The sequence below is a fragment of the Pteronotus mesoamericanus genome, unplaced genomic scaffold, assembly GCF_021234165.1.
Source record: "Pteronotus mesoamericanus isolate MK-2021 breed Mesoamerican mustached bat unplaced genomic scaffold, CSHL_Meso_final contig_50, whole genome shotgun sequence".
NCBI classification, from domain to species: Eukaryota; Metazoa; Chordata; class Mammalia; order Chiroptera; family Mormoopidae; genus Pteronotus; species Pteronotus mesoamericanus.
The window spans coordinates 29,305,960-29,331,802 of record NW_026555186.1 but is presented as its reverse complement, the minus strand read 5'-3'; the positions used below and the strand labels follow the sequence as shown (position 1 = coordinate 29,331,802).

At 41.8% G+C, this 25,843-nt stretch overlaps 2 protein-coding genes across 4 annotated transcripts in view; one reads left to right on the top strand and one right to left on the bottom strand.

Annotated features, from left to right (window-relative positions):
- Positions 1–3,779, top strand: part of WDR41 (WD repeat domain 41) — a 50,325-nt gene extending 46,546 nt beyond the window's left edge. For 2 of the 3 annotated variants that reach the window (XR_008529548.1, XR_008529547.1), the window contains 3 exons: positions 280–413; positions 3,277–3,479; positions 3,580–3,779. Coding sequence is in view for 1 of the 3 variants with exons in the window: in XM_054578512.1 (XP_054434487.1) it covers positions 280–413; positions 3,277–3,429 (287 nt within the window). In the remaining 2 variants the exon portion in view is untranslated. Of the gene's footprint in view, positions 1–279; positions 414–3,276 lie in introns of all 3 variants that reach the window. The other variant, XM_054578512.1, reaches the window with a different exon arrangement.
- A 4,583-nt stretch (positions 3,780–8,362) lies between these two features.
- Positions 8,363–25,843, bottom strand: part of PDE8B (phosphodiesterase 8B) — a 185,992-nt gene continuing 168,511 nt past the window's right edge. Inside the window, exons 13-22 of the mRNA XM_054578511.1 lie at positions 24,556–24,632; positions 23,051–23,215; positions 21,197–21,242; positions 20,627–20,762; positions 19,619–19,817; positions 15,353–15,570; positions 13,517–13,637; positions 11,396–11,563; positions 9,095–9,224; positions 8,363–8,626 (exon numbers count right to left, since the gene is read on the bottom strand). Coding sequence (XP_054434486.1) covers positions 8,517–8,626; positions 9,095–9,224; positions 11,396–11,563; positions 13,517–13,637; positions 15,353–15,570; positions 19,619–19,817; positions 20,627–20,762; positions 21,197–21,242; positions 23,051–23,215; positions 24,556–24,632 — 1,370 coding nt within the window. The 3' untranslated portion in view covers positions 8,363–8,516. The remainder of the gene's footprint in view (positions 8,627–9,094; positions 9,225–11,395; positions 11,564–13,516; positions 13,638–15,352; positions 15,571–19,618; positions 19,818–20,626; positions 20,763–21,196; positions 21,243–23,050; positions 23,216–24,555; positions 24,633–25,843) is intronic.

Sequence of the window (25,843 nt, the reverse complement as noted above, 5' to 3'; positions counted from 1 at the left end):
ACCTTTTTGTCATATTAATACACCTTCACCAGTAGGGGAATAGGGGCAATAAAGAGGAATCGGCAACAAACCAGGTTAGCTAAAAAAGGTGAAATGAAATAACATTAAAAAAACAAACACATACAAAAAAACCTAGCATAGCCTGGTATCATCGCTTTAGCCCATGACTAAAATAAGTTCAGAAGGTCTTCGCATTTAAATGTTGTTTTTCTGATCTTATATTACTATCATAAGAACACAATAATTTTGAAAATGACTAAAATGATTGTGCTTTTCTAGGGTTTTTTAACATGTGGGGATTTGGAAGAGTGAACAAACAAGCCAGCCAACCTGTTAAAAAGCAACAAGAAAATGTCACTTCATGTTTATTAGAACTTATTGGAGATTTGATTGGACACTCATCATCTGTAGAGGTATTGTTTTTAATGGCATATAAATGTCCAGAGAATTCCTCCTTTTGCATCTCACTGTCTTCATTCAGTTGGTCTCATAAAGACCTATACTTTCTCTTACCTGTAGGTTTCTGCTGAGTTAAAACATGGAACAGGGTAGGTTGTAGTATGTGCAATTAGGATCTCTCTTTACAGAGATACAATTTGAGGAATCAAGGGATGTACTGCTTCTAAATCAGTGATTTTCAAGCTTTTTCATCTCATGGCACCCATAAACTAATTATTAAAATTCTTCAGCACACCAAAAAATACATTTTTTGCTAATCTGACAAAAAAAAAAGGTATAATTTTGATTTATTCACACTAGATGGCTATTGTTATGTTGGCTGTTGTCTTTTTTTTTTTAATTTGACAACTTGAGGGAAAAGAGGTTAGTGCCCCTGACTAAATAGTCAGGTATTGCTTGTTTTAAAAATTCTCGTGGCACACCAGTTAAAATCGCTGTTCTAAATAATGGGCTTAATTACCAGGATTTACGAGATCTAGAGAGCAGAAAGTAAGGACAAAGTGAATAATGTTGAATATGTAACAGTAGTAAATAGAGGATGAGTAGGGGGTTGTGGTAATACATATATATGTAGGGTTAGCCTTACAGAATCTAATTCCAAAGGCCTTTATCGTATTCATGGAGTGCTGTTTTACCTCCCTTTGAGGGATAATAATTTGTCAGTTTTAGTAAAACCCAGTGTCTTGATTGTCATTATGCATATATGAAAATATTAGTTTAGGATTGTAAAATGCATGTTATTCTAACTTGTGGAGATCCAAATACCTTAATATTTCCTATAGGCACCATTGCCTGTAATGAAGGAATAAGAGTAGTCAAGATAAAAATGGATGGAACTAGTAATAGTATGATAGCAGTATATGCAAAGCCATAAGTAATAACTTTCTTAAATTGTTCTTTCCTGTTTCATAGCCAGGGAGGAATAAATTAGTTCTCATTTGAAAGTGTGCTTCTGCTTAAGGGCAGAAGCGCCACACTTGTTATGGAGCATTTCCCCTATTTCAGGCCCTATACTAGACAGTGGAGTTTACAGAGAGATGTAAAATACAGTACTGGCCCCTGTGGATCTTATACTTTAGAAGAGAGAAAGGACCTAATAAGCTGTTAATTTAGGCTTCTTATGTGGATCCACATGCACAGCAGACTGAATATTCAGGACCAGAAGGAAGTGGTTAGTGGAAAATACGGGACTTGAGATTTGAGCTGAACCTTGAAAGTTGGATAGGATTGATGCTCCCAAATATTGGGTACTCATCTTTACTTTCCTCTAACAAATAGCCCAGTTGTTTTTGTTTTGTTGTTAACTTTTGACTTCATTTGCTTGGCTACAGTGTAGTTTGGGAGTGGAAAAGGTGGAGTGTGGTAGAGAGCAAATATAGGATCTACTTAGTAACAAGGAGCATATTCGCTAGGCTGGAGCACTGGGTTTCTGTGAACACACGTAAATCTAGGAGATGAAGCCTGGGAAAGTAGTTTGAGTTAGATTGTGACTGCCCTTGAATGTAAGGCTGAGGAGTTTGGATTTTATTTTTAAAATCATAGGAACCCAGTAAAGGTTTCTTAATGGTGGGGGAAACCTTCAAAGTGGCACACTTGGCATAATACAGAAATGTCAGATTTTTAGGAATTTTCCTGAGTTAGGAATTATCTCTGGCTTCATTGAGAACATCTAACCTATCTCTTTGGTACTGTCTCCTGGATTTTCTCATTCCTTTTATTATATTTTCATCTGTACTCAACCCAACCATTCTGTGTTCTGAATTCTGTCTTTTCCATGTCCTGGGGAATTTTCTTCCAATATTAACCGCCTTCTCTCCTATAAAATCAGCTGAGGCCTCATCCTGCTATCTTCAGAAATGTATAAATTATTTCAGAGAAAACTCTCGTCCTATTGTTTTATTTCTCTCCTTTACTTCATCCTTTCCTTGGAGGAGCTCATCCTTTTTATGGCTTTCTTCTTCTCCTCTCCGATGCCCACTTTCCACTCCATAGTATGCATGCTGCTTCCTCATCAGCACTCTGTTTTCCTATTCTTAGATTCCAGCCTATTCCTTCACTTGGTATGACCTTTCCCCCCCTCCTTTTTTTTTGGAGAGGTTTATGTTTTTGAAGCTTTCTCTGACAATTTCAGTTATTATTGATCTGTCCCCTTTTTCTGAGTTTCTGTGGTAAATCACAGTCTGAGCTACATTATTATATAGTAACTTATCACATAGTCTTGAATTGGTGCCCTAATTGTTTGGTATTACAGCTGAATTAGAACCTTCTTGAGGGTAGGGACAATAAGCATATAGATGACACTCAGTAAATGCTTATGGATGGATTGATTTATTTCCTTTTCTTTATAGATCTGAAGCCAGTATTTATCTTGGAGAATTTTGAGTTCAGACTTTTTTTTTTTTTGGTAGCCATTTTTATATAAATAATGAGGCAAGTATAAATGATTAAGTAAAATAGGTCTGGCAGGCAGGACTTCTGACAAAACCTTAAAACCAGTACTTGAAGAAGAATGTGGTAAAATTCAGAAGCTACTTTAGGAATTTATGCACATTATAAAAATAGCTGTTACAGTTCTGTAGTTAGGCAGTGTTAAACTTCTGATTATTAAAATACTAGATATCAGTCTAGTATTTATATATTTGTATGTGACCGTTATACACACTTTAAAATTTTTCATGGAAAATGATACGGAATTTTACATTCACATCCCAGTACATCTCCAAGATATACATCTTACAAGCAAACGTGTTGATCTAATTTGACCACTTCTCTTCTCTTTGAAGTTCCTATACTCAGTATTTTAAAATTTCTTTGCAGATGTTTCTGTACTTCGAAGATCATGGACTAGTGACATGCTCTGCTGATCATCTCATTATTTTGTGGAAAAATGGAGAACGAGAATCTGGATTGCGCAGTTTAAAATTATTTCAAAAATTAGAGGAGAACGGTGACTTGTATTTTGCTGTCTAGTTTAGGGAATTTGGAATACATGTGCATGAACCTTGAACATCAAATATGGGGTAATACTCTGAAAACCATTAACATGTTGATCACTTAAATGTGTAATAATATTTTTTTGTCAGTTTATAAACTTCTGATTGTTTGAATTCTTTTTTGTAGGCATGCAAACCAGCAACAGGTTGCTGCTTAGGTGTGAGTACATCCACCAAAGAATATACCACAAGTATTTTAGCATTGGATTTTCAAAAAATGAAGTTTGCAGAGCATACTACAAATAAATAGCTGTTGTTACAGAATTAACTCATACCATAGTGTCATTACAGACAATTTAAAAATATTGTTATGCTTTAAAAAAAATTTATACCAGAAATTATGAGCTTATGGTTAATGAGCATAGTACCTAGAACCTCTTACTTTGTTTAGTAGAATTTTATTACTTCTAATTATATCCTTACTCAAATCTTATTAGATTTTTTAAAAGTTGCTTTTAAAAGTATATAGTTTCTTTCATTTAGTCTTACAGATTTTGAAATACTGTTCTCCAAAATGAATATTTTAACTATACCTGTTTGTTCCTTTAAACATTTATTTATTTAAAAACCACCTTTTAAGGAAATAAATGTACATGAAAATTATAGAAGATATTTTGGGAGAAAAACCACTGAAGAAGAGGTAGGATGCAGCATAACTTGAATTTAAGCCTTTGAGATCTCCAGAAAACTCCTTCCATGTAGGAAATGGATATTGCATAGTAATTGCACTTTGTGCTTTTGTTGAAGTGAACGCTCTTTTGTGAGCTTCTTAATTTGAATCTAGATCTTGTGAGAAGGTGCAAACAGAACAGTAAACTTGTGGTATTAATCAGAAGTTTTTTATTCTTTGGTTATCTTTAGAGCCCATTTGATTAAGAATCCTTGCGATAATTTTAAATATATCCTTTCTCCTACAAATTTCCCTAGTCTTTAGAAACTAATTACCAATGCTCTGTAGAGCAAACTTGAATATTTCACTGTTTAACTACAACTTTCTTTTTGGTGCCAACGAATTTATTTAAATTAACTTATTTTTTTTAGTTCTAGCTACTAAAAATCTCTATAAACTCAGTATTTTTTCCCCCAGTGTGAATTGGCCTGAACAGCCATAGGCCAAATTGGTCCCATACCAGTGTTGCCCTCCCATGTGCGCGGGATGAGAGCTAGGTGAGTAAAGACTGACCGTGTTTCCAGTCAGAGTCGCAAGTGCCTGGTTTATCTTACCGTTGACTCACATATGAAATGCTTGAGAAAGGCTTCACTTGCAGTGGCCACTGAGATTTAATCATCTTCATCACCCAATGGCTTTCTGTCACTTTTTCTCCCTTTTGGTACTAAAGAATAAAGATTAAAAAGTGTTCCACACATGAAAAATAGGTGAGTTTAGGATTGGAGTTACTCTTAAATTTAAAATGCTAATGAAAGACTCCTATTAAAGTAAGTGCAAGGTGATGGATGTTGTCAGGGGACTGATCCTTCTCCGAGAACACTTTCTACAGATTTATGGTTCATCACGCACACTCTTGACGGAATCTATAAGTTGCTGTTTTTACTAGGTTTACCTTTGACGGTTGCTTCCACACTGCCTACAAAGACTGGGAGGGCGAGGGTCATCCATGCCAGGCCAGTGTCATACTGTAATAAATGAGGAAACTGAGGCCCAGATAGTAAGGCCTTGCGGTTTGTTAGTTCTATTCCATTATCATCATTGAGCGGCTTTAAAAACAAATCAGAGAGGACTGGATTCAGAGATAAAGGCTTATATGACTACCATGTGAGGAAAACCAAATAATGTTCACATTTATTTTATAATGAAAAGAGATTTATGGAGAAATATATTAAAATGTGTTACCTCCATTACCGAATAGAAGGTTATGAACAGGAAAATTAGCACTCCCTTTTAGCCAATAACTTGTTATTGTGGCAGTTTGAGGGCACAGGACAGCTTTCTAATCTTTCATCCTGAAATTGCAACATGGTTAGTATCCCAACACCAGGCAGACATGCATTCTGGTCTGAGTGCATCAGACTGTTGATCATTTTGATTAAATATCTCAATCATTTTCAGGCTTTTAATTTTCCTCTATAGATGGACTATTCCATTAGGAGCTAGCATGTTCTTTGGGAAATTTTACATTAGGTCATAAGTTTATAAAGTTATTTTCTGAAGTGTTTATGATATATTTAATGAATTATATGAGAAACTCAGATTTTTAACTGCTTTATTTCCTAATCTGCTCTGGATTATTTTGTGCTAGTCTATTCACATGGAGTGATACAAACCACAGGTAAGCTTTAGGAGCAAATAGTACCATAAGTACCACAATAAATCCCTGTTGTTATACTCTAGTTAATCACCATGAGAAACTATGTCTAGAGGGAAGCCTGCAACCCACTCACTGAACTTAATGGTTTTTGCTCTCATGAATGCCCTAACTTAGAAGAATATAGTTATAATTGAGGTCAGCATATACTCTGTGTGCTTTTTTCTGTTTTAGTTTTCAATGCTATTATATTTGCAAATAACACTGTGTAGTATACCTTATTACCTCATTCTCTGGCCATATTCATAATACAACCAAGAATCTAAACTTTCAGACATTTGTATCATCCCTTCCATTTATCTTCCTCAAGCGGAGTGGGTTCTGACTGAACCGATGAGGTTTGTCCTTTGCCCATAAGACTAACCAGTCCTGACTCTGAAGGCAAGTGAATCTTAAAATCTTAAATTGGAAGTAAAGAAGGACTTAGTTAAATTATAGAGTCATTATTCTGGTCCCGGTAACAATGTTTTCTAACTTTTTCTTCTGGTAAGTATAGCAGTGATAATAAGACCTCTCTTCGTATTAGATAGTGTTGCATTTTCCTAAATTAATGCAGCTCCCCTCAACACAATGTTTTAGTAAACAACTCGAGATAAGAGGCAATTATACCCACCTGATACACATACCATCTGAAAGACTGTTCTAATAAAATGACTATTTGGAGGAATGCACTATTTAAGTAGCAGCTCAAAAGGTTACACCATTGTAGTTATCAGATAACTCTGATAAAGAGCAGAGTTATGCTGTAGCTTTAGTGCCTGGTGATCCTAAAGCATTCAAGTTAATATTAAATTAATTTGACATTCCACTAAGTAAGCTGTAACATTCATATAGAAAATATGACACATCTGATGAATGTTAGTTACTTACCAAATGGAACTGAAAGGGAGATGGTCAGGAAAAGATTGTCCTTGCCTTAAGCCAGCTTGTGAAGAAGCCTAAGCAAATTATTTAGCTCCTTAAAATGGGATTCTGACATCTTTAATTTAATATGTTCTGAAAACAAAATATATGATTCATGAAATAAAGGACACGGAACTGAAATTTTGAAATTATGAAAAATTTAGGCCAAAGAGGAGGTAAAATAAAAGCAGCTGTTGGAAATAAAATGTCTATAGGAATTTAGTTACAAGTACTTCACAAAAACATTTTCAATCACTTTTACATAATGCAGCATTACAATACAAAGCTAGCTGCTGTCCTGACCAAGCAAGTTCTCTTACCATCTAACAAAAATAATTTAGATATACTTCTTTGCATGGAATTCATATATGTTTCCATTTTTTGGTACAAAACATAGAAAATAACATTGGCACATTATGTGGTGATAATTTTTTTCTTCCTGTGTACTAATTCCGAGTGTTCTGCATTCCAATTTTTGTTTGAAAGAAGTAACTACTGATTCAGTTAATCCAGTCTCTGTTTATACCTCTTAAAAATGCAGCATGGAGTACAGAGAATTTGAAAGAAAAATGAAGATATTTTGTTTACTGAGTTTCTAATATTTATAATACATAAAGAAGGGTTGGCCGGTAAAAGACAAAGGAAAATTTCAAGTCTGACTTCATGTAGATCACAGAAAAATTGTGAAAAGAGCTGTATAAAAATATGCACTTGTGCTTTAGAAGCTTTTAGCATACAGTTACTAATATTTACTATTTCCCCATGTGTCTATATTCTGCTCTATTTACACATCCTGCAGTTTTTTACATCATTAAAGGAAAATGGCATGATCACAAATATAGATAGGCTGAAAACATCTGAACCTTGAAACTTCCCCCTATCCCCTCCCCAAATATATATGTATAGATGGTACATGGTACAACATTCTCAGTTAACTTATATCCAGAAAATTTAGATTGATTTCATAAAAATTTTAAACAGCAAATGTATATAAATTTTTTCATTTTTTTTTAAAAAAAGCTTGTCCAAGGGCATTCAGATTTAATGGCTTTTTATATAATACTCACTGTAGTGCCTTGTGACCACCTCTGTTAACCAGAAATAAGGGAATCTCATGGAGTTCCCCAAAACAAAGTGTCACTCCCTTCCCCATCATAGATGGCTTTCTGTTAGGATGAATGCCTTTTACAGGAAGGAGGGCTCCACAGGCTGCTGATGCCAGTCTAGAGAAGGCACACACCAGGCCATGGCTCTGTTCTAACTTGGGTGTCATAACATCGATCAGAAGAATCCCTTAACTATGGAGGCTTTGAAGCTAACCAGTGTATCAATAATTTGGTCCTAGTAGTTTTGATCATTTGATATAGTTTTTTTCTTAGATAGTCTAATAAATTCTTCAGACCGATGCTCTTGAGGACAATAATGAAGCTAAACAGTGATGGTGACTTTTATGGTAACATATGAGCTGAACACTAGCTAAGCTACTTCATCATCATCCATCGAGATGGGCTCAGAGGTACCAAGTCTTTGCTGCTTATATCCTGCTAGTTATAGTCATTCAGCTCCGTGGTTGACGAGGACGCACAAGATGACAGCAGGGCAAAGGATTTTGCCATGTGTTTGTTCTGTCACTAAGTGATTATGTAAAGAACATGTTTTTCTTCATGGAACATAACTTCCTAAAGATGAAATTTGAGGACTTAGATGATTCAAGGTCAGATACTAACATTAGCGCGACCTACACTTGTCATTTTCATTTTAAAGGAAAGCCTCTCCTTTAACTACTGTGAGTCACCGTGCCCTCTGTAGGTAAGAAGTCCCCTTCTTTGTCTTGGCTTTAATTGTCAGATGGAAGCCTCAGACTTTTGCACTTTAGGTCATCTAATGTCTTCCAGTGTTTGTAATTATTGGCCAAATGTTGCATCAGGGCTGGCAGATGTGCAAAGGCTGTAAGGACATAAAAGAATCAAAAGAAGCCTGTTAAGGTAGGTCTCAAAGCACTTTTAAGACTGGGGCTCTGTGGAACAAATTTGGGATGGGATCAAAGATTGGAGGGAAAGTACCCTAGGTTAGGCCTTAGGCTGCAAGTGAACACAGCTTAGAAGGATAAATCATTAAACACTAGTTGGTGAATTACAAACAGGTCCTTTCAATTAAAAATTGAAAAGCCATTACCAAAAGAATCAGATTCAGAGAAGACTTTTAATACATTTTGTGTTCTTTCTAAAGTTTCTTCCAGTGATAGAATGAAACTGCTGTAAGCTTTGAAGAGGTAAGGGTTTGTTTATCAACTTATCAAACATCCATTGAGTCTTTTGTGTACATACCTGGCCACAAACAGTATGTTGTTAAAGGTAATCAGCATAAAAGCTAACAAGATACATTGTGTGGTTGACAAAACAGAATCTGTCTTACCATCCCAAGCATCAAACATGTCTGTTATGAAGTAGTCAATGAAGGAAATTTGTGACTTGGGGATGCTACAGGTATTCCGGTCGAACACTGGCATCACCACAGGTAGCCCCTGTCTCTTCTCTTCATCAGTCTGTAAGACATAACACTCAGGGCTGTAGGGCACACAAGGAACTGTTACAGTACGATCTAGTTTCTCAGAACCGCCCTGTGAAAATGGGTCATCATCCAATTGTACATATGAAGAAATAGGCTCAGCGTGGTTCTGGGACTTATATAAGTCAAGCACCTGACGAGACACAATAACTAAATTCAGGTCTTCTGACTCTTGCGTCTCTCACGCCCTACCACAGCCCCTCCTGGAGGGTTCGTCTCAGGGTTCCTACTCTGCTTTCTGAGATCTGTTTTCGTTATTGCAAGGTCAAAATTATTTTCAAAGTAATACCAATAATACTATTGTTAATACTATACTAACACAAATAATACTAGTTGACAGAAGCAGTGATGGCTTAGCATGAATCAAAGAACTGGCACCAAACTGTACCACTAGTTACTGTATTATTGTCACATGCCTGCAGTTTAGAAAGAAAGCCAGTTTCACTTAAGAACATCCTCATGGAAGCAGTAAGAATTATTAATCTTACTAAATTTGGACCTTTGAGTATATGCCTCTTCCATATTCTGTGACAAAACGGGAAGGCCACAAAGTCCTTGTGCTGCTTGCCAAATGATGCTGATTGTCTTGATTGAGGAAAAAGCACGTTTGTCATTCATCTGCATTAACCTTGTTACTTTTCATGGAACACTGTTTTTACTCAAAAGAATGGCAAACTGTGTATCAGATTTGGGTATTGGTCATGCCATTTGCTCAAGGTGTGTGTAAATCTGAGTATTTTGCACATCGGCATGTATGCTCCTTTGCATAAAGTTCTCATTCACTGAGCTGAATATTAAGATCCACGTTTCCTGATGGTGTGTTGAGCCAGAGGCCAGCTGATCAGAGGCCTCATTTGTAACTTCTGATTTTTAGGGCACGTTGGTTTGTTAACAATAGAAAAATATTTGGGGGTGGTGGGAGGATATCTAAACAGGGCTTGCATTAAAGAACTTTAAAGTGGTTCCCGTTTCCCATTCATGTACTTTGAGAATAACTAGGAGTGGGACTTCGGGTCCCCTCTGTGGGTCCTGGGAGGGCCATTCACAGCTTCCCACCAGCTCTAGCTCAGCTCTCACTGCAGGCCAGTTGATTCTGCAGCCTTAAAATACCCACTGTTGTTCAAGGAGTAGCTGGGTGTGTTGTTTTGTTTCCCTCTTCCTGGCAAGCCCAGGGTTGCCTGTCTGGCTTTTCTTTAATCCAGGGGCTCTATTCCCAGCCTTGAAAGCTGCAGTTAACGTCCTGGGCCCTCCACTGGCTGCCCTCTCAGACCCCCTCAGCTACTTAGTAATAGCCGAGGGACATTCCAGCCATGCAGGCCGCTCCCCCGCCCCCAGTGCATTACTTCAGTGTTTGTCTTTTTGCTGCACGTATGCACATCAGGTCTTAGAAGCGCTTCTCTGGAAGCAGGCCTGTGTTTCAAATGGCATCTTGCAGTCTACTTTCTGGATTTTTCTCCTTTAAGTCGTCTTTGTACTGCCAAACTGAACTAGATATTGCTGCTCTCCTTATTTAAAAATTCTATTTTCCTCCTTTCTAATTTTGTTTATAATACTTTGTTCTCCTAGAAAGTCCTTTCTTACATCCACATTTCTAACCCTCCCCCCGCCCCCTGCAAACAAAACAAAAAACCCACTCAGGCATCATATCCACAAAACCTGTCTTTTATATAGGGGAAAAAAAGTCTTTCTAAATTCTCATAGCACTTGACATACTTAAAATATACTTTCTTTTGATATATTTCTTTCCTTTTTTTTCCTTTTTACTAAAGTGTGGACCTACCTATTTCTACATCTTTCTACTATATTGTGAGCTGCAATGGCTTTTGTCTGTGTTCCCCATAATGTACAATGGAGATAATGTAGTGAATAAATGGATGCTTTTCCCAGTTTTTGTAGTTTAGGAACTAACCATTTGAGGCTGAAAAGATACTTCCCCAGGCTAGATTTATTCCCCTTCCCCTAGAGACTTTGGTTACTGACTAGCCACATCAGTCTCTTGAGGGAGCCAGAGGTCTAGTCCAGGCAGGGTGAGCTATTTCCTTCCCGGGAAGACTCATGTAGCAGCTGATCATGAGAATCCCCAGAGTTCTATGACATGGGGGCCATTCCCAGCAGAGAAGTAAAGCTTCCCTAACAGAGGCCACGCACCTGTGCAAAGTACTCCTCAGAGATCCTCCCCGCCCATTCGATGCACAGGTCCAAGGGGCGGCACGGGTTGGCCACATCGGCACACTTAATCATCATGCGCTTGATCAGGATTTGGTTTTCAGGTAAGTTCTTCCCAACAGGGTTGCATTCACAGTCGCCGCCCTCAGTCTGGAAGACATTGTCAGATGAGGGTTGGTTCAAGATGACGAGGAAGCCTGCCTACGAAGGCTAACTGACCAGACAGCAGGTGTTGATCATGCGGGCATGCTGAGCATGAGTGTGACTCAAGAGACAGCTTCCCATATTCCATATGTAATACCCTGATATATTCTTGTTAAAAAAAGAATCTTCAAACAATACAAAAACTTAAAGTTTAAAAGATCGAAGTTCCTATCACCACCCACCTACTCCTTCACTTCGAACCTCTTCCCAGAGGGGACTGTTACAGGCAGTTTTGCTGTTCTGTTTTTAGTAATTTGGTATGTGACTTAAAGAAGAGCTTTTCTCCCAGATTTATCAGGAAATGTGTAAAAGTAGAAATTTGTTTTTTAATACATTAGAGATGGGAAAATAACGCAATGTGACCTTTCAATTATTTCTTCATTTATTCTTACACCTACCAGCTCCCTCTCTCTAGTGACCTTCTGTCTCACCCCTACTCACCCACCTCCTCCTTCATTTCTTTCTCAAGGAATGTGTCCACCCATGTTCTCCTGGTTCCTCTTCTGACTGCGTAGTAGGGAGTGTGAACCATGCAAGTTTGGGGGTACTAAGAGGGGAAGGTGGGCCGGGGCATGAACAGGTGTGTTCAGCATGTTTAAAAAGACTGGCCGTGCACTGGTACACACCTAGTGACGCCTATCAGTGGTTCTGAGCCAAGTGCCCAGGTCCGTGAGGCGGCTTACACACATGCAGCAACACACCAGTTATACAAAGTCTGGAAGATTGATTTCTACTCTTTTCTTCAAAGACACCATTGAATTGACTGTATGACAACAGTTAATTAACTCTCCAGAACTCTGCCAAGCTGAAAGGCTGCATGACATTCAAGGGTTTTTGTCTATTTTGTTTCGAGATTGGACCTACTCATTAGACCGTCAATGGGCAGAATTATGTTCTGAAGGTGGTGGTTTTGATTACTTGCCATTGGGGAGACAGTGCTCACTATACTCACTGCAGTAAGTACTAAATCTCAACATAGAGTTCAGGGCTTACGTGAATAGATGAACTCCCCAACTCTAATTTCTGTGATTCTCTAAAATTTTTCCCTTCTAAACCCCAGTTGCTCCGTAAGTCCTCTGTGGAAGGCGAGGGCCCTGGCATTGGGCCATGGAATCCCTGGGGGGTGGAGCAGAACACAGGTGAGATGGACACTGTCCCCCTGTCCAGGCTGGTCATGTGAAGGGTCCTGCACAGATCGTCTCCTTACTGATTGTCAGGTAACTCTAAAGATGTCCATCATCCATACACATAGACAGCCTCACCTGCTCAACATGAGTGAGCAAAAGCTTTTCTAACTTATGGGCTATGAACAGCTTCATGGTTTCAAAGGGCAGCTGATCTCATTTTAAACAGGAGGTATGAACTGTATGTGCATGTTCCCCAAACTCAAATGTGTAGAGATTTTAACTCAGGTCCAAGGTACATCAGTACATTTTAAAGAGGAAAAATAAGCTTTTGTTTGGAAGTAGTCATGCCCAATTTGACTATATATAGTCTTTAGATATTGATACGCTTTTAATACAAACCAGCAGGAATATAGATCTTTAAAACATCCAACTTTGAGGTCACCCAATAGCTAAACGAACAGAATTAGAAAGGGCTCGGATCCCCTAAAATAGCACTGTTTATGCTGGTGTGCTGTCTGCAGGCTCCTTCCGTCACATTCTTTTGTCCCCGCTGATTCTGTCTTAGGACCTTTCTTTCAAGGAGCTCGAAGATGCTGTGGACACTCAATCTATTCTTGCCCTGAAGAAAAACAATGGCCAGCACTTTCAGCCCTTCTTTACCAACTTCAGGCAAATAACTACTTTGCATTCAAGAGAGAAAATGCTTTGAGGCCAGAGTAGGCTCTCATGGAAATATACTCTTGATGTATCTTATTACATGGGAAATGCTTACCTCAGCTGCCATTGGCTTGTTGATGCTGTTCACAAATTTGTTCACATGTTCAAAGTGTTTTGTCATCTCCGTTGCTAAGACCATGTCAATAATAGCCTGGCGCAGTGTTCGATAATGGTTCCTAAAATAACCAGAAGACAAAGAGCCTTGCTCACTCACATGTCCCGAAATAGAACTGCTCTGCCACCACTTCACCACACTTCCCACACTCTACAATGAAGCTGGGGTTAAGAAATGAGTGCAGATACCAAAAAAGTTTACCTGCTAATCTTCCCACTAAACCAGGACTTGGTGACACTCTCCCATTTTCCCCAGTGACAGTTGACCCTTTCTTATATGATTTATGAATATATATTAAAAAGTAACCTGTCACATGGTAGGCACTTACTTTACAAGGCAATTCCTTTCTACCTTGGCAACATCAAAACAGTGACGTGGAAGGAAATGACAAGTTCCTTCCCTATAAGGTTGGTACATCAACCTGACGAGCTGTCCTATTGCATTCACTGCAAAGTAGTTCTTCATATACAGAATGATTAGTGGGCATTTGGTCCTGTCTAAAACATCCATGCTTTGAAAATGTCCCTGGGTTCAAATAGCTCACAACATCTATTTATGCTTTTGGTTTACAGGCATAATACATAAAAAATACTGTCATGTTTTGGTCTAATAATTGTGTTGTGGCTGTTTCCAGTAATAACCCTTCTTGCATCGGTAGCCTAGCTGGTCATGGCATGTGGGGATAGGTGGATGGGGTGTGGTTCGAATATTACAGAAAAGCAGGATTGATGGCTTCGCACATTTTGGACAGGTCCAAATACCAAGGACCTTTTGGAATGGATGTTTTGAACAGAACCTATAGTCCTCCTGCGAGGCAGAGAATTGTCATTATTTCTTTCAATGATGGCAGTGGAAAAATGTTTTCTCAATATGGAATATTTTTTCATTAATAAGTAATGCTCTAAATTACAATCAGAAGTTTAGTGGATGGAGCAACAACCCTGCTCACAATTATCATCCAGCTCCTATCATCTAACTTAAAGAGCCAGAATGGGGACCGGAATAAAATTGGCTATTGGAACAAATTATTTGTGAAAGTTTTAAAAACAATCCTTGATACTGATGAAACTTAGTGTGAAGGTAGACTAACTATACGCCATATTTCTCAGATTTCTAGAGACAAAACTCATAGGTTCATGTTGACAAGTGGGCCTTGAGGCCTGAGTGAGCTCTGTGCTCTCTGAACCCTGCCCTCGCCCAAGAGCCTGCCTCCCAGCCTGGCTGGTGCTGTGTGGGAAATAAACAGCCTGACTGCAGGGCTGGGGCAGGCAAGAGAACTGCTACCTGCCCACATTTGGCCAGCTCTCACCAGGAAGGCATACAACAGCTAGGGGGAAGCCTGCCCAGTCTTAGGGCTTCAGCAGCCCCACTGGGACCTGTAGAACACTGTCTCCACCTGAGTTAGGATTTTAAGTGGCCACAAATTGACGTGGGGAAAGACAGGGAAGGATATATTTTTCCTGAGTTACACGAAAGACAGGCTCTCCTCCTAGGAGGGTAAAATTATCTGATTAGTTACACAATATTTATGGAGTTGCTATGTATAAAACATTTTCCTGAACTCATTGAAGACCAAATGAGATTTTAAAAGATGAAAGCCTGAAAACAACTAAGATTATAAGGGCAAGGTTATTTACTCTCTGATACACTGGTATAACTATTCTTACTGCCCCTTCTTTCCCCTAAGAGGGTGCTAAGTACTTGGAGAAGTTAGAGATGACAGAGTATCCTACTTAACTTCTCAAACCTGAGCACAGGAGTGCAAGAACAACCAACCTGTCAATGTTCTTGAAAATGTTGCATTTGCTGTCCTTGACCGTCAGTTGGAAGGCCAGGGCTGTGTGGTGACTCTCCAAGACAGCAGTGTCATTATAGAGCACAGCAAGTTCACTGCCTGCATTGCAGAGGAAAGAGTTGGTCCTTCCCGGGTGGTCAACGTCATGAACTGTGGCAGCAATCAGTGCTGCCACCTCATCCAGCTGGTCGAGGCTGCCCTGGGGTCAAGGGAGGCAAGGTCGAGCATTACCCACTGGATGCAGGAGACCTTTACTCAACCTCATCTCTTGGGACAGGCCTGTGGAGTTGGGATTGTAAGAATGTTCTTCCCAGCCTACTGAGCCTTCTCTGACCTCCTGGAAGCTAAGAGGCTGCCTAGGACACATTGCTGTGCTGTGAATTATCTGGAAGGACATAATGGATACCTAAATCTTTTTCCCCAGAGTCCATTCACTCCAGTTCTTCTGCAGGAAGAAGCCAAATGGCCCTTTTCAAATGTCTGCCACGTGGTACTACCATGACTCTCTTCCATGAGCAGAGAGAACAGAAAGTGGCCTACTCATTTCATTTGCATACTTCTGAAAAGATTTAAGAGTGGCAGTAAATGGCACAGATACAACTCTTCACACAAAGGGAAACCAATTAGAACCAGGCGGTACAAAGTGTGAAGAATTTTCCCAGGAAAAGTGAGGTGAAGGGGGTTCTTGCCATTAGAGCAAAATTCAGCTCTGGGCTAGCAGGTGGTAAAGGCAAAAAGGGATTCCCTCCAACTGAAGTTCTCATTATATAATTAAGAATACAAACTCAAGGGTCAGGGGGTACAAATGTTCTCTCAGCTCACAGCTTTAGGAGGAAGTTATCAAATGGGCTACTGTTATATGAGAGACACTGTCTGTTATGAATTCATTCATCTGATGACCGTTTATTGTTTGCTTACTGGGCACCCAGCTGCCATGCACCGTGCAGGAGCTGCAGTGAGGCACTATACCGGCATCACCTCTGCACTAATGGAGTGGATTAGCGGGGAAGGCATAAACTGATTTTTTTTAAAAACCCCACACAAGTAAAAGTAACACTGTGAGATATGCTAATAAGTATGTTAACAGGTGCTTTGAGAGCATAACTGTGTGGCCTGATCTAGTTTAGGGCAGCACTGCCCACTCACCTTTCTGTGATGATGGACATGTTTATATCTGTACTACCCAATACAGTAACCCCTAGTCATGTGTAGCTACTGGACATTCGACGTGAACAATGCAACTGAAGAACTGAATTTTTCAACATTTAGTTAAATGTAGTCACATGTGGCCAATGGCTACCACATTGGACAACACAGGTCCAAAGGGTGGCCAGGGATGGCTTCTCTAAGGAAGAGACTTTTATGCTGAATCCTGAAGGATAAGCAGGAATTGCCTACTAAAGTGGCAAGGGAGAGAGTTCCAGGCAGAACAGCCTATGTGAAACAGAAAAAGTGGTTTATTCATTGAAGGTTAGTAAGTGAGAGGCAAAGTAATCCCCAAGATGAGGCTGGAGGGATAGGCATAATATTTGATATTCCCACGTTCTCACAGGCTGAGGGAGGAAAATCTACTCCAGCGCTAACAGGTAAGGAACAATGCGTCTAAAGCTCAGCCCTGAAGGCTTTCTGGAAAGCTGTCCCCACCAGAGGAGAGCCATTTCCATTTCCAGTCCTGACCTGGAGCTAGTGGGCACGCTGACTTGGCCCCTGGCCACACAGCAGGTCCCTGAAGAGGGACAGCAGTCAACGCTGCTTTTTTCAGCTCTTCTCGGAGACTGATTCTATCACTCTCAGAGCAAGCAAACGTGCCCAGTCCTATTTGGCTGCTGGTCAGGAGAGGCCATGGTTACTTGCAGGTACAGGCAGGGCCCAGAGTGGCCCCAACTTGGGCTCCACTCTGACTGATTCTACCTGTGCTGTGCGGACCCATGGGGCCCTCAGCCAGTGCTCCCAGAGTAGGCTCAATCTTGCTTCAATTTTGTAAAATTCATCAATGAAATAAGTTCAAGTAACTGGAGTAGACAACACAAAATGGCATTAGATGAGACATGCCTTTCCTTCCAGCTTACACTGATTTTAACCTGGAATTTTTACAAAGGTACCAATAATTGGTCATGTCCTGCAGTGTTGGTGGGACTGTCTAATAATGCAGTGTCCCATAGACTGGGGAGAGAGGGGGAAGGAAGGCTGGGCTTGCTCACTAGCATATGGGAGAAGCAAAGGACTCCATGGGAGTGTGGGACTGTCTGTGGAAGAAAACTTCTCCACCAAACCCACAACAGGAGAAATTCTAAACCCTTTGAGGTGCAGACTATTCTGCACATTTTTTTCCCTTCTTTGACCAGCAGGAAAAGTTCAGGATCATACTGAGGCAAGTTGGCCAGAATAGACTCCCTTCTAGATCAGCCTTTGAACGGTTTCTTTTCTAGGGTAAATAGTCCCTTATACCAGGAGAATAACAAGAGAATGCTGGCTATTCTGACCTCTCCACTTGTAGTGGTTCTGGGGAACTGGCAGGAGTGGATAACATGCCCATAACCAACTGAAGGGCACATTATCCATATGGCTGGGCTGAGGGTGTGGAGCTCTATCACATAAAGAAACTAGAGGCGACATGGCCTGGGAATTTGGTAAAAACACATTTCCCTGGCTCTCTCCATCAGTGGCCACAAGCCTGGTGGAAGAAGCCTTGGGAGTAAATCCCACTTGAAGTCTGTCACATGGACTAACCAGTGACCTGGGGCTGCTGAGTAAACCCCTGAGCTCAGGCGCCCCTTCCAGCCCAACTCTCCAAGGTTCCTTGCCCTTGAAATTTTCTGGTTCTCTGGCAGGGGCTGCCAGAGTTAGAAAATGTCTTGCACTGTAAGTGTATTATATCTGGTCTTAGGCTTGTTTCTATTGGTGCTATTTGAGAAATTCAACCAGAGTCTGAATGCATTAGCAGAGCTCACAATTTAAACAAAAATTCTTATTTTAGGGGAGAGAGATTAAGGGAGATAATAACGTGGCTAAGCATTCCCTAATTTATCAAACATTTACATTTTTCTAGAGTAGTTCTGCTTAAGTGAGGTTCATCTTTAACTCAAGACTGCAGTAGCTGTAGATCGCTTCAGTCTTGGGGTTAAGGCCCTAGGTCCTACCCTCAGCTGGCAGGGGGTGACCTCAGCTGCACATCTATGCAGTGGAGGAACGCGAGTCTGGACTGGAAACTGGAAGTGTCTTAGTTCCTCAAAGAAAGTGCTATGGAAACATAGGCCGATATCGCCTGGGATAACACCTTTTTCTAAAGTAGGAGACAAAAATCTTCAAAAGCATCATTCTTGAAACACATTCTTTGCTTTTTTGCTGCTGAAAGTGAATACTAGGATTTGGCAAAGGTGAGGAGGAAATACTCCTGTCCCTGTTTTGGTGCCATTCTTGCTTCTCTCTACCCAGCCCACTGCAGGGGACAATACTGCTCCTCAACTACCAGGGCCTTACAGTGAAGAAAAGATCTCATGTCAGGCATTTGCAGATTGACGTGGATGTCAGTCCCCTGTACAGCACTCCTCCCAGGAATATCAGTAGTCTAAGTGTCGTTTCTAGTTGTAATAGAGGGATTACAAGCTTTGTTGTGCAAATGATGATCGTTGGGAAGGAGGGAAGATGGGATCTCTGGCCAGCTGTACATGGGTGTGCATCGGGCTTCTCCACAAACCAGCACCTGTACGTAGCAGCGCTGACTTCAAAGTAAGACAAAGGGGCATAGAACTTTTTCAGAATTACACAACAGTCATTAATCTACAGATGCATGTATACTCAACACATACACACACACGTATGCAAATCAGTACAAGGCTGAAGAGCTCAGTACTGTCTGGATTATTATATACCAATGGCCAAATTCTGATCCTAAAACTTAACATCTAGACTTAGTAACCATTTGCTATAATAATTAAATTCTGTCCTCTGACCCAGTATTACAAAGGATTCCTTGTGAACATTTGGAGAATGGGTTTATGGATCAGCTGGGCATGTAAAGGACTCTTTAAAGTGACATAAATCATTATTTTAGGCATTTGGGGGAGGGGAGGGCTACGAGAAAAGGCTGTGTGTTACAGCACCAAGTGACCAATCAATTTGGTAGCTGACGACAACAACAAACCTGTCAAATTGGTTATAAAATAGCTCTGCCTAATATGTACTAAGACTGAATTCTTGGATCGCTAATCTAGGCAGGTAATGAAATCATGATATCAAAATTCTACCTTCACTCTTTCCTTTCCAAGGAAGAAGGCGGTGGCATGCAGGACGTCAGCAGCGTGAGTGGAGTTATGGTAAGCGTTGGAGGAGTGGTAGTTGGCCTCAATCACTTGGAGCCAAGCCCGAAGAGTAGTCTCAGAACAGCGTAAAAATTCACATACTCCAAACCTCGAAAAGACCTTTAAGCCCAGGTAAACCAATGGCCTGGAAAACAGGCAAACAAACCCTGATTCATTGTATTCACTGGTCCCAAAACTCCTTTCTTTGATGATACTGAGGAATGGGGAACGGAGGCATTTTTCTTCTGATGCTTATTCCTCAGGCACAGGGCATAAAAATAGCTCCTCCTCCAGTTAGAAGGAGCCTAGGACATCTCTCTCTCATAGTTCCTCTCTGTCTCCACTTCTACATAAGTTCTGTACTTCCTTTGCATCCCCTGAGGAAGTTACTGAGCCTAAGGACAAAAGCAATGGCTTGTGTGGCCTTGGCCAAGTCATATCATGTTGAGTTATGTTATTTACAGGTGAGAGGCATTTACATCCTAACAGACTAATGCCCCTGGAAGACTCAGCCTTCTCCTACTATAAGAAGAGGACTTTGTGAGTTATCTGACGCTTGCCCTGCCTACAGAACGAATCAAAAGAAAAGTCTATAGCACTCTCAAACTCATTGTGTAAGGTGGGGCTCCAACAAGTTTGGGGCTGAGAAGACTTAGAAATCTTGGTGCATCAACACAAAGGAATGGCCTGGGTAGATCTGAAAAGGACTCAGTATTTCCTCGTCCTAGGTCATCACCAAGCTGAGCCCACATCTTACTCACTACTTTCTCGCCATAAAAGAACTCACTCAGAGGCCACTGTCTGCTCAGTCGACACTCCCCCAGCATGGCAAGAAAGGCACAGCTGGTGAGGTCCTTTGTGGCAAATACTCCTGTCCCTCTCAAAGTGTCCAGACGTGCAAGTTTTGAGCTTGGCCATCAACCCTCCCTGCCTGCAGCCAGAAAAGTCACATACCTTTTATGTGTAACAGCTTCCAACTCAAAGATGTTGAACTCCCAACTTTCCTCATTATCCAGTAACTGAGCAATACAAGGGGGGACATCATTGATGGTTACTGGCATCGCAAGGTGACTGTGACTCTGGTGTACGTCTGAGCAAACAAATGGGGTGGGGAGGCTGGTTAGTAGAGGAACCTTGTGTGCCCTGGAGCATTTGCTACCATTGTCATGGCTGCTATTATGAAAATAAAATCTTGAACTTCCAAGAGTAGGAAGATTTTCACTTCAGGGTTCTTGTCTTATGTTACTAAATTTCAAGGCCCCCAAATAAAATAATAATTCCCTTTAACTGTCAGTTTAAACATACAGAGATTTGCAGTTCTTATTCTGACAGTGTTCAGAGATGTAATTTTAATTAGGAGACCTGGTTTCACATGTAGACCATTAGAGATGAGTTTAAGCATCTCTTAAACCCACAGGAAGTAACACCAAGGCCCCCCAACCCCCGACACACACACCAAATTACCACAACACTGGGGAATGCCCAGGCCAGGTTATAAGTAACAAGTGGGAGATTACAACTCACTCTTAGTGAACACATACTCGTTTCCTGACAACCTTCTCAAACCATCCTGGAATAAAGGAAGATGCTATTAGAAGCACATTTTATATGCCAGTATCATTTTCTCATTTCTTTGATTAGCCAAAGAGATTTGAATCCTGAATAACCCAGTCAGTCTGGACCTCCAAGTTGAAGCTCGAAACTGAACCAGAGCAATAGCTACAAGACACGGGATAGTCTCCCTTCCGTGGCTATTAGTCCCGGGGATGGACAACTGAGAATGAAGTATAAATGACTGCATTCAGGTCTCACATAAATGAGCTGCGAGCTGGCTCTGTTCTCATGCCATCTTTCTTTTCTGTCATTTTGAAGGCACAGTAGTGAAATCACAGAAGTGAACTTGCTTTGGTTTGGATGGAAGCGATTTTGAAGTGATCCTACTCGCCCTCATAAGGACTTTGTTATTTTTTTTGCTTATAGGGAGCCAATGCCATGGTCCACATTTGGGAATTCCTTAATGTAAAACCTTAACAAGTTTGAGCTAAATTTTGGCTAAAATCTACATTTTTTTCCAACTGTATTTTCTGTTTTGCAACATAAGCATTGCTGCTAGCACTTAAAAGTTTCAGGATTTGAGACCTTTGGAGGGACGGCATAAGGAAGTGGACAGAATTCCGATGTCCTGTCATTTACTAGGCTTTTGAGTTTGAACTAGTCCCCAGATATTCTTGCATCTCACTTTCCTTCCCTTCATTTTCCACCCGAGTACCTAATTTATTTAGATCTTTGATAATTGTTTGTATAATTTATCATTGTTTGTCATCCCTAGAAAGTGTGTGCTGAGGCTTAAAAGTATTAATAAAGGGCTCCCCTGAAGTCACACCTTGGATCTTTAGGTCCAAGAGCTTAATTTTTACAACTGAATAAAAGATAAGCCAATAGTGGGTACAACTTCCCTGCCTCTAAAACAGATATCACAGGGGGACTCCGCTGTGTTCCCTTTGCCTTTCTCTCTCCCCTTACAGCATTACGTGGAGAGGAACCCCAACATAGTCTGGCGGCCGGGGAAGGAGGGCAGGTAACTTGTTCTGGGAACAAGAACCCTCCTGCTGCCGCTCTGCGGTGGCCGCACTCCTGAGAGACCTTGGCCGGCGTTCTAACTGAGGTCTATGCTGCACTGGGATGGGGCAACCAAGGCCAGCCCAGGGGCAGGAAAGGAACAGCAGGTCCCTCAGAGTGCAGGCTCATCAGAGACCTTTAGTAGGAACAAGGAGGATGGATCAGAAACCCAGTCAACACTCAGCATTTGGTGGCAGGGCAGAGGGTGGGTAGGTCCCCCCAACCAAACCAGAGCAGTGCCACTCTGCTTTTATCCTATCCTAAAGGGACCTTCTATATAAACTTTTATTTAAAGAAAGGATTCTACAGCTAAGATTTTGGGAGCTAGTGCTGTAGTCTGAGCACAAACCCTTTCAATTATATAAAGAGCCTGAGATCCGACGAAACCTAGCCATAACCTCAATCCAATACTGTACCTACCAGGTCAAAGGGAAGGAGTAAATAAGAGCCCCGTCATGCATATTTGCCCTCAACCAGCTGCTATGAACTCCGTACTGTAACACGAATTCTGAAGGGCTGTCTCCCATTGCTGTGGTCAGTCAGCTTTACTAAGCTTCTACAGAAAAATAAATGCAAGAATTTCTTGACTAATGCCACACTCGTAAATTTTGAGGCAGATGCTTCTGGTTACGCCGACGTTTACCCATATATCAGGTGTTTCTGCAATTATAGGTAACAGTACATGCTACATGTTATGTGTAGCCTAGAGCACATGGAATGTCACGTCCCCAGAATTTCCGGTTTTTCCTCATCACTCACGGTCATCAGGCCTCCGACAAGATCACTGGTGTGAGGATCTTCATCTTTGGTACCCAGCTGAGGGGAGTACAGTTCTGTGGTCCGTAAAATTTCTAAAACTCTGTCCAAGGCTTCTGCTACTGTGACAGGGCTATTTTCCTGGGCTGCGTTGATTATATTTATAACCTAAGGAAGTCAAGCAAGAAAAAAAAATTGAAGATTCTACTTCACATAGCTGGAACCCGAAGAAATCAGGTGTGGCATGTTGGCCACAGTGCCCATGGCCTTCCCGGCACTCACTCCCTCCTAGCGTTTCTCCTGCCTCACGGATTTCACTGCCTCAGGCCCCTTCCCTGATCCTTCTTCTCCAGCTCTCTCCTCCTCCAGGGCAGAGCACCTTTCTCTCCCTCTCCAGGCCTTCCAGGCATGAGCTCTTTAATTTCCACGACTTGAAACACGTATCATCCATGTGCAAGGACTCTCAAATTTACATCCCAGCTCTGGACTCCTTTTGACCTCCAGACTTGTATATTCAATTACCTACCTGACATATCTATTGGAATCTTACTTACATGTCCAAAACCAAACTCATGATCTTGCTCCTCTCCCCAAAGCGAGCAAGTAAACAAAATCAAAAAATGGAAGACAAGGAGCTTTTGCTCCTTTCTCTGGCTTCCACCCTGCGGTAGAAAACACACCTGTCCCAATGCTCAAACTAAAAGTCGGAGAGGCCCTGGTTTGCATATCATATTCCCTCCCTCCTCTCCCCACCCTGACAGTATAATGAACCACCAACTCACATTGATTCTGCCCCTGAATCTTTCCTGATCCATTCATTTCTCTCCATCTCCACTGCTATAGTTCTAGAACAGCTAACACAATTTCCTGCCAGAAATTTTGGAACCCCCCCCGCTGGCCTCTGCACTGTCACCCGTGCCACCTCCAACCCACTCTGCATCCCTCGTCATGCCACTCCCTGCTTTCAGCCCCTCAGTGGGCCCCAGTACACAGAAACTGAACCGTGAACTCCTCACTGTGGCCCAAATGGTCGGAATGAACTGAGCCCTGCACAACTCCATGTCGCTGTCTTCCCCCCACCCCGCTGCTCCAAGCTCCAGCCACCCTGACTTTCTTTCAGGTCCTCAAATGCTCCGATCCCCACTTCCCCACCCCAGTGCTTCCTCCCTTACTATGTCTGCTGCCGAGAATATCCTTCCCCCCCTCCTCTCCTCTCTGTCTTTGCATGCTTCATGGCCTATGTCGAACATTACTTTCTCTACAGAGAGACCCTCCCCCACGCCCCAAATAGGGCCCTCATCGAATTTCCTCTCCTAAACCCTGTTTTCCCCTATAGAAGTTATTGCAATTTATAACTACATATATATTGTGTTTGTTCAATATCTGTTTCCTCTCCTAGGCTGTAAACTCCTTGATATCAGTGGTACATCATTTATCATTTCATCTCCAAAACACAGCCCAGTGCTGGGTGGCCCTGACCGCAGAAGGAGGCAGCTGCTGCCACTCACCTTTGTGATGGGAGCCTCGATGGTCATGGAATGGATCCTGGCCATAGACGGGTAGCGACGGTTCTGGAGGCTCGGCGCTGGAGAGAAGTCAAGAAAGTTGTGTCTGGTGTTGGTGGCTCAGCTTGGCTAAGTGCAGCAAAGCAGCCCATCGTGAACTGGGGGCCTGATTCTCAAAGCAATGAATTCGCCCAGCTCTTCATCCTAAAAGGCTAAGAGCTTGGCCACTACTGGCCAGAGTTTGGGAAGGATGCTCTGGCCTGGAACTTTGGTGGCAGGAAGGCTTTAGGAGTCCCAGGCCCACCAGGGAAGTTTCAGAGAAGGTTGATGGGATCCTGAGACGCCATTCCAACAGCCTAATGACCCCACAGGACTCATTTCCCCATAAGTCACTGAAGCCCATCTTGGGCAGTTCCCCCACGTTCAGTCCTTAGCCGCTGGCCGTGTAATTGGGTAAGTGTGCAGTGCGGGAGGAGAGGCGCGGTCCAGGTCGGGGGGTGGGCAGAAGAATGAACCCATGCTCAGTATGACTTACAGCCTGGTACTCACATCCTTGAGCCTGTAAGGTTCTCAACACTCAGAACCCATGGCTCTAGTTCTAATCTGTAGCAAGCTTCATTTTTAAAATAATTTTTTTGAATAGGTGATGCTTACAGGCATTCAAAAGGCGGAAGCTTTACTTTAAAAGCACTTGTTCCCATCAGATCTTCCTACCCCTCCCTGTGAGGCAGGCAGGAGGGACGGAATCTGCAGGGTACAGACGGGATCGCTTCGTCTCGCCGCACCAACAGAGCCGGCCTGCTGCCCCGCCATCTCCGCGGTCCCTCTGCAGCCCGAGCAGCCACGCTGCTCACCTCTTCCCTCCTCTTCACCCTCCACTTCCCCCGCACTCTGTGGAGGTGACGATCGCAACACAAACTCTACCATGAAAACTGAGCTCATCTGGTTGAAATTCCCTCAGTCATTATCCTCTCCACCTAAAATGTTGCATATCTACACCCTCAGTCCACCTGGAAATATTTCAGTCCACCCTCCTTCCCTTCCCGGCCCCAGTCCCTCGCATGCCGTGTGCTTTATCCCCCTTCCTCTATGAACTATCCATTTTCTCTTTAGGGTCTTTGGTTCTTGTGGTTCAGACACTTCCCTCACACTCAGCTTTCCCACCATGACCCAACAGACTGAAAAGCCCTTCACTTGCCCTTCCTTTTTATCCCCTTGAGTTACCACCCCACTTCTCCTTTCTATCAGTCACTAACCATCCCATCCTCATACCTGTAGAATTTGTCCTCAT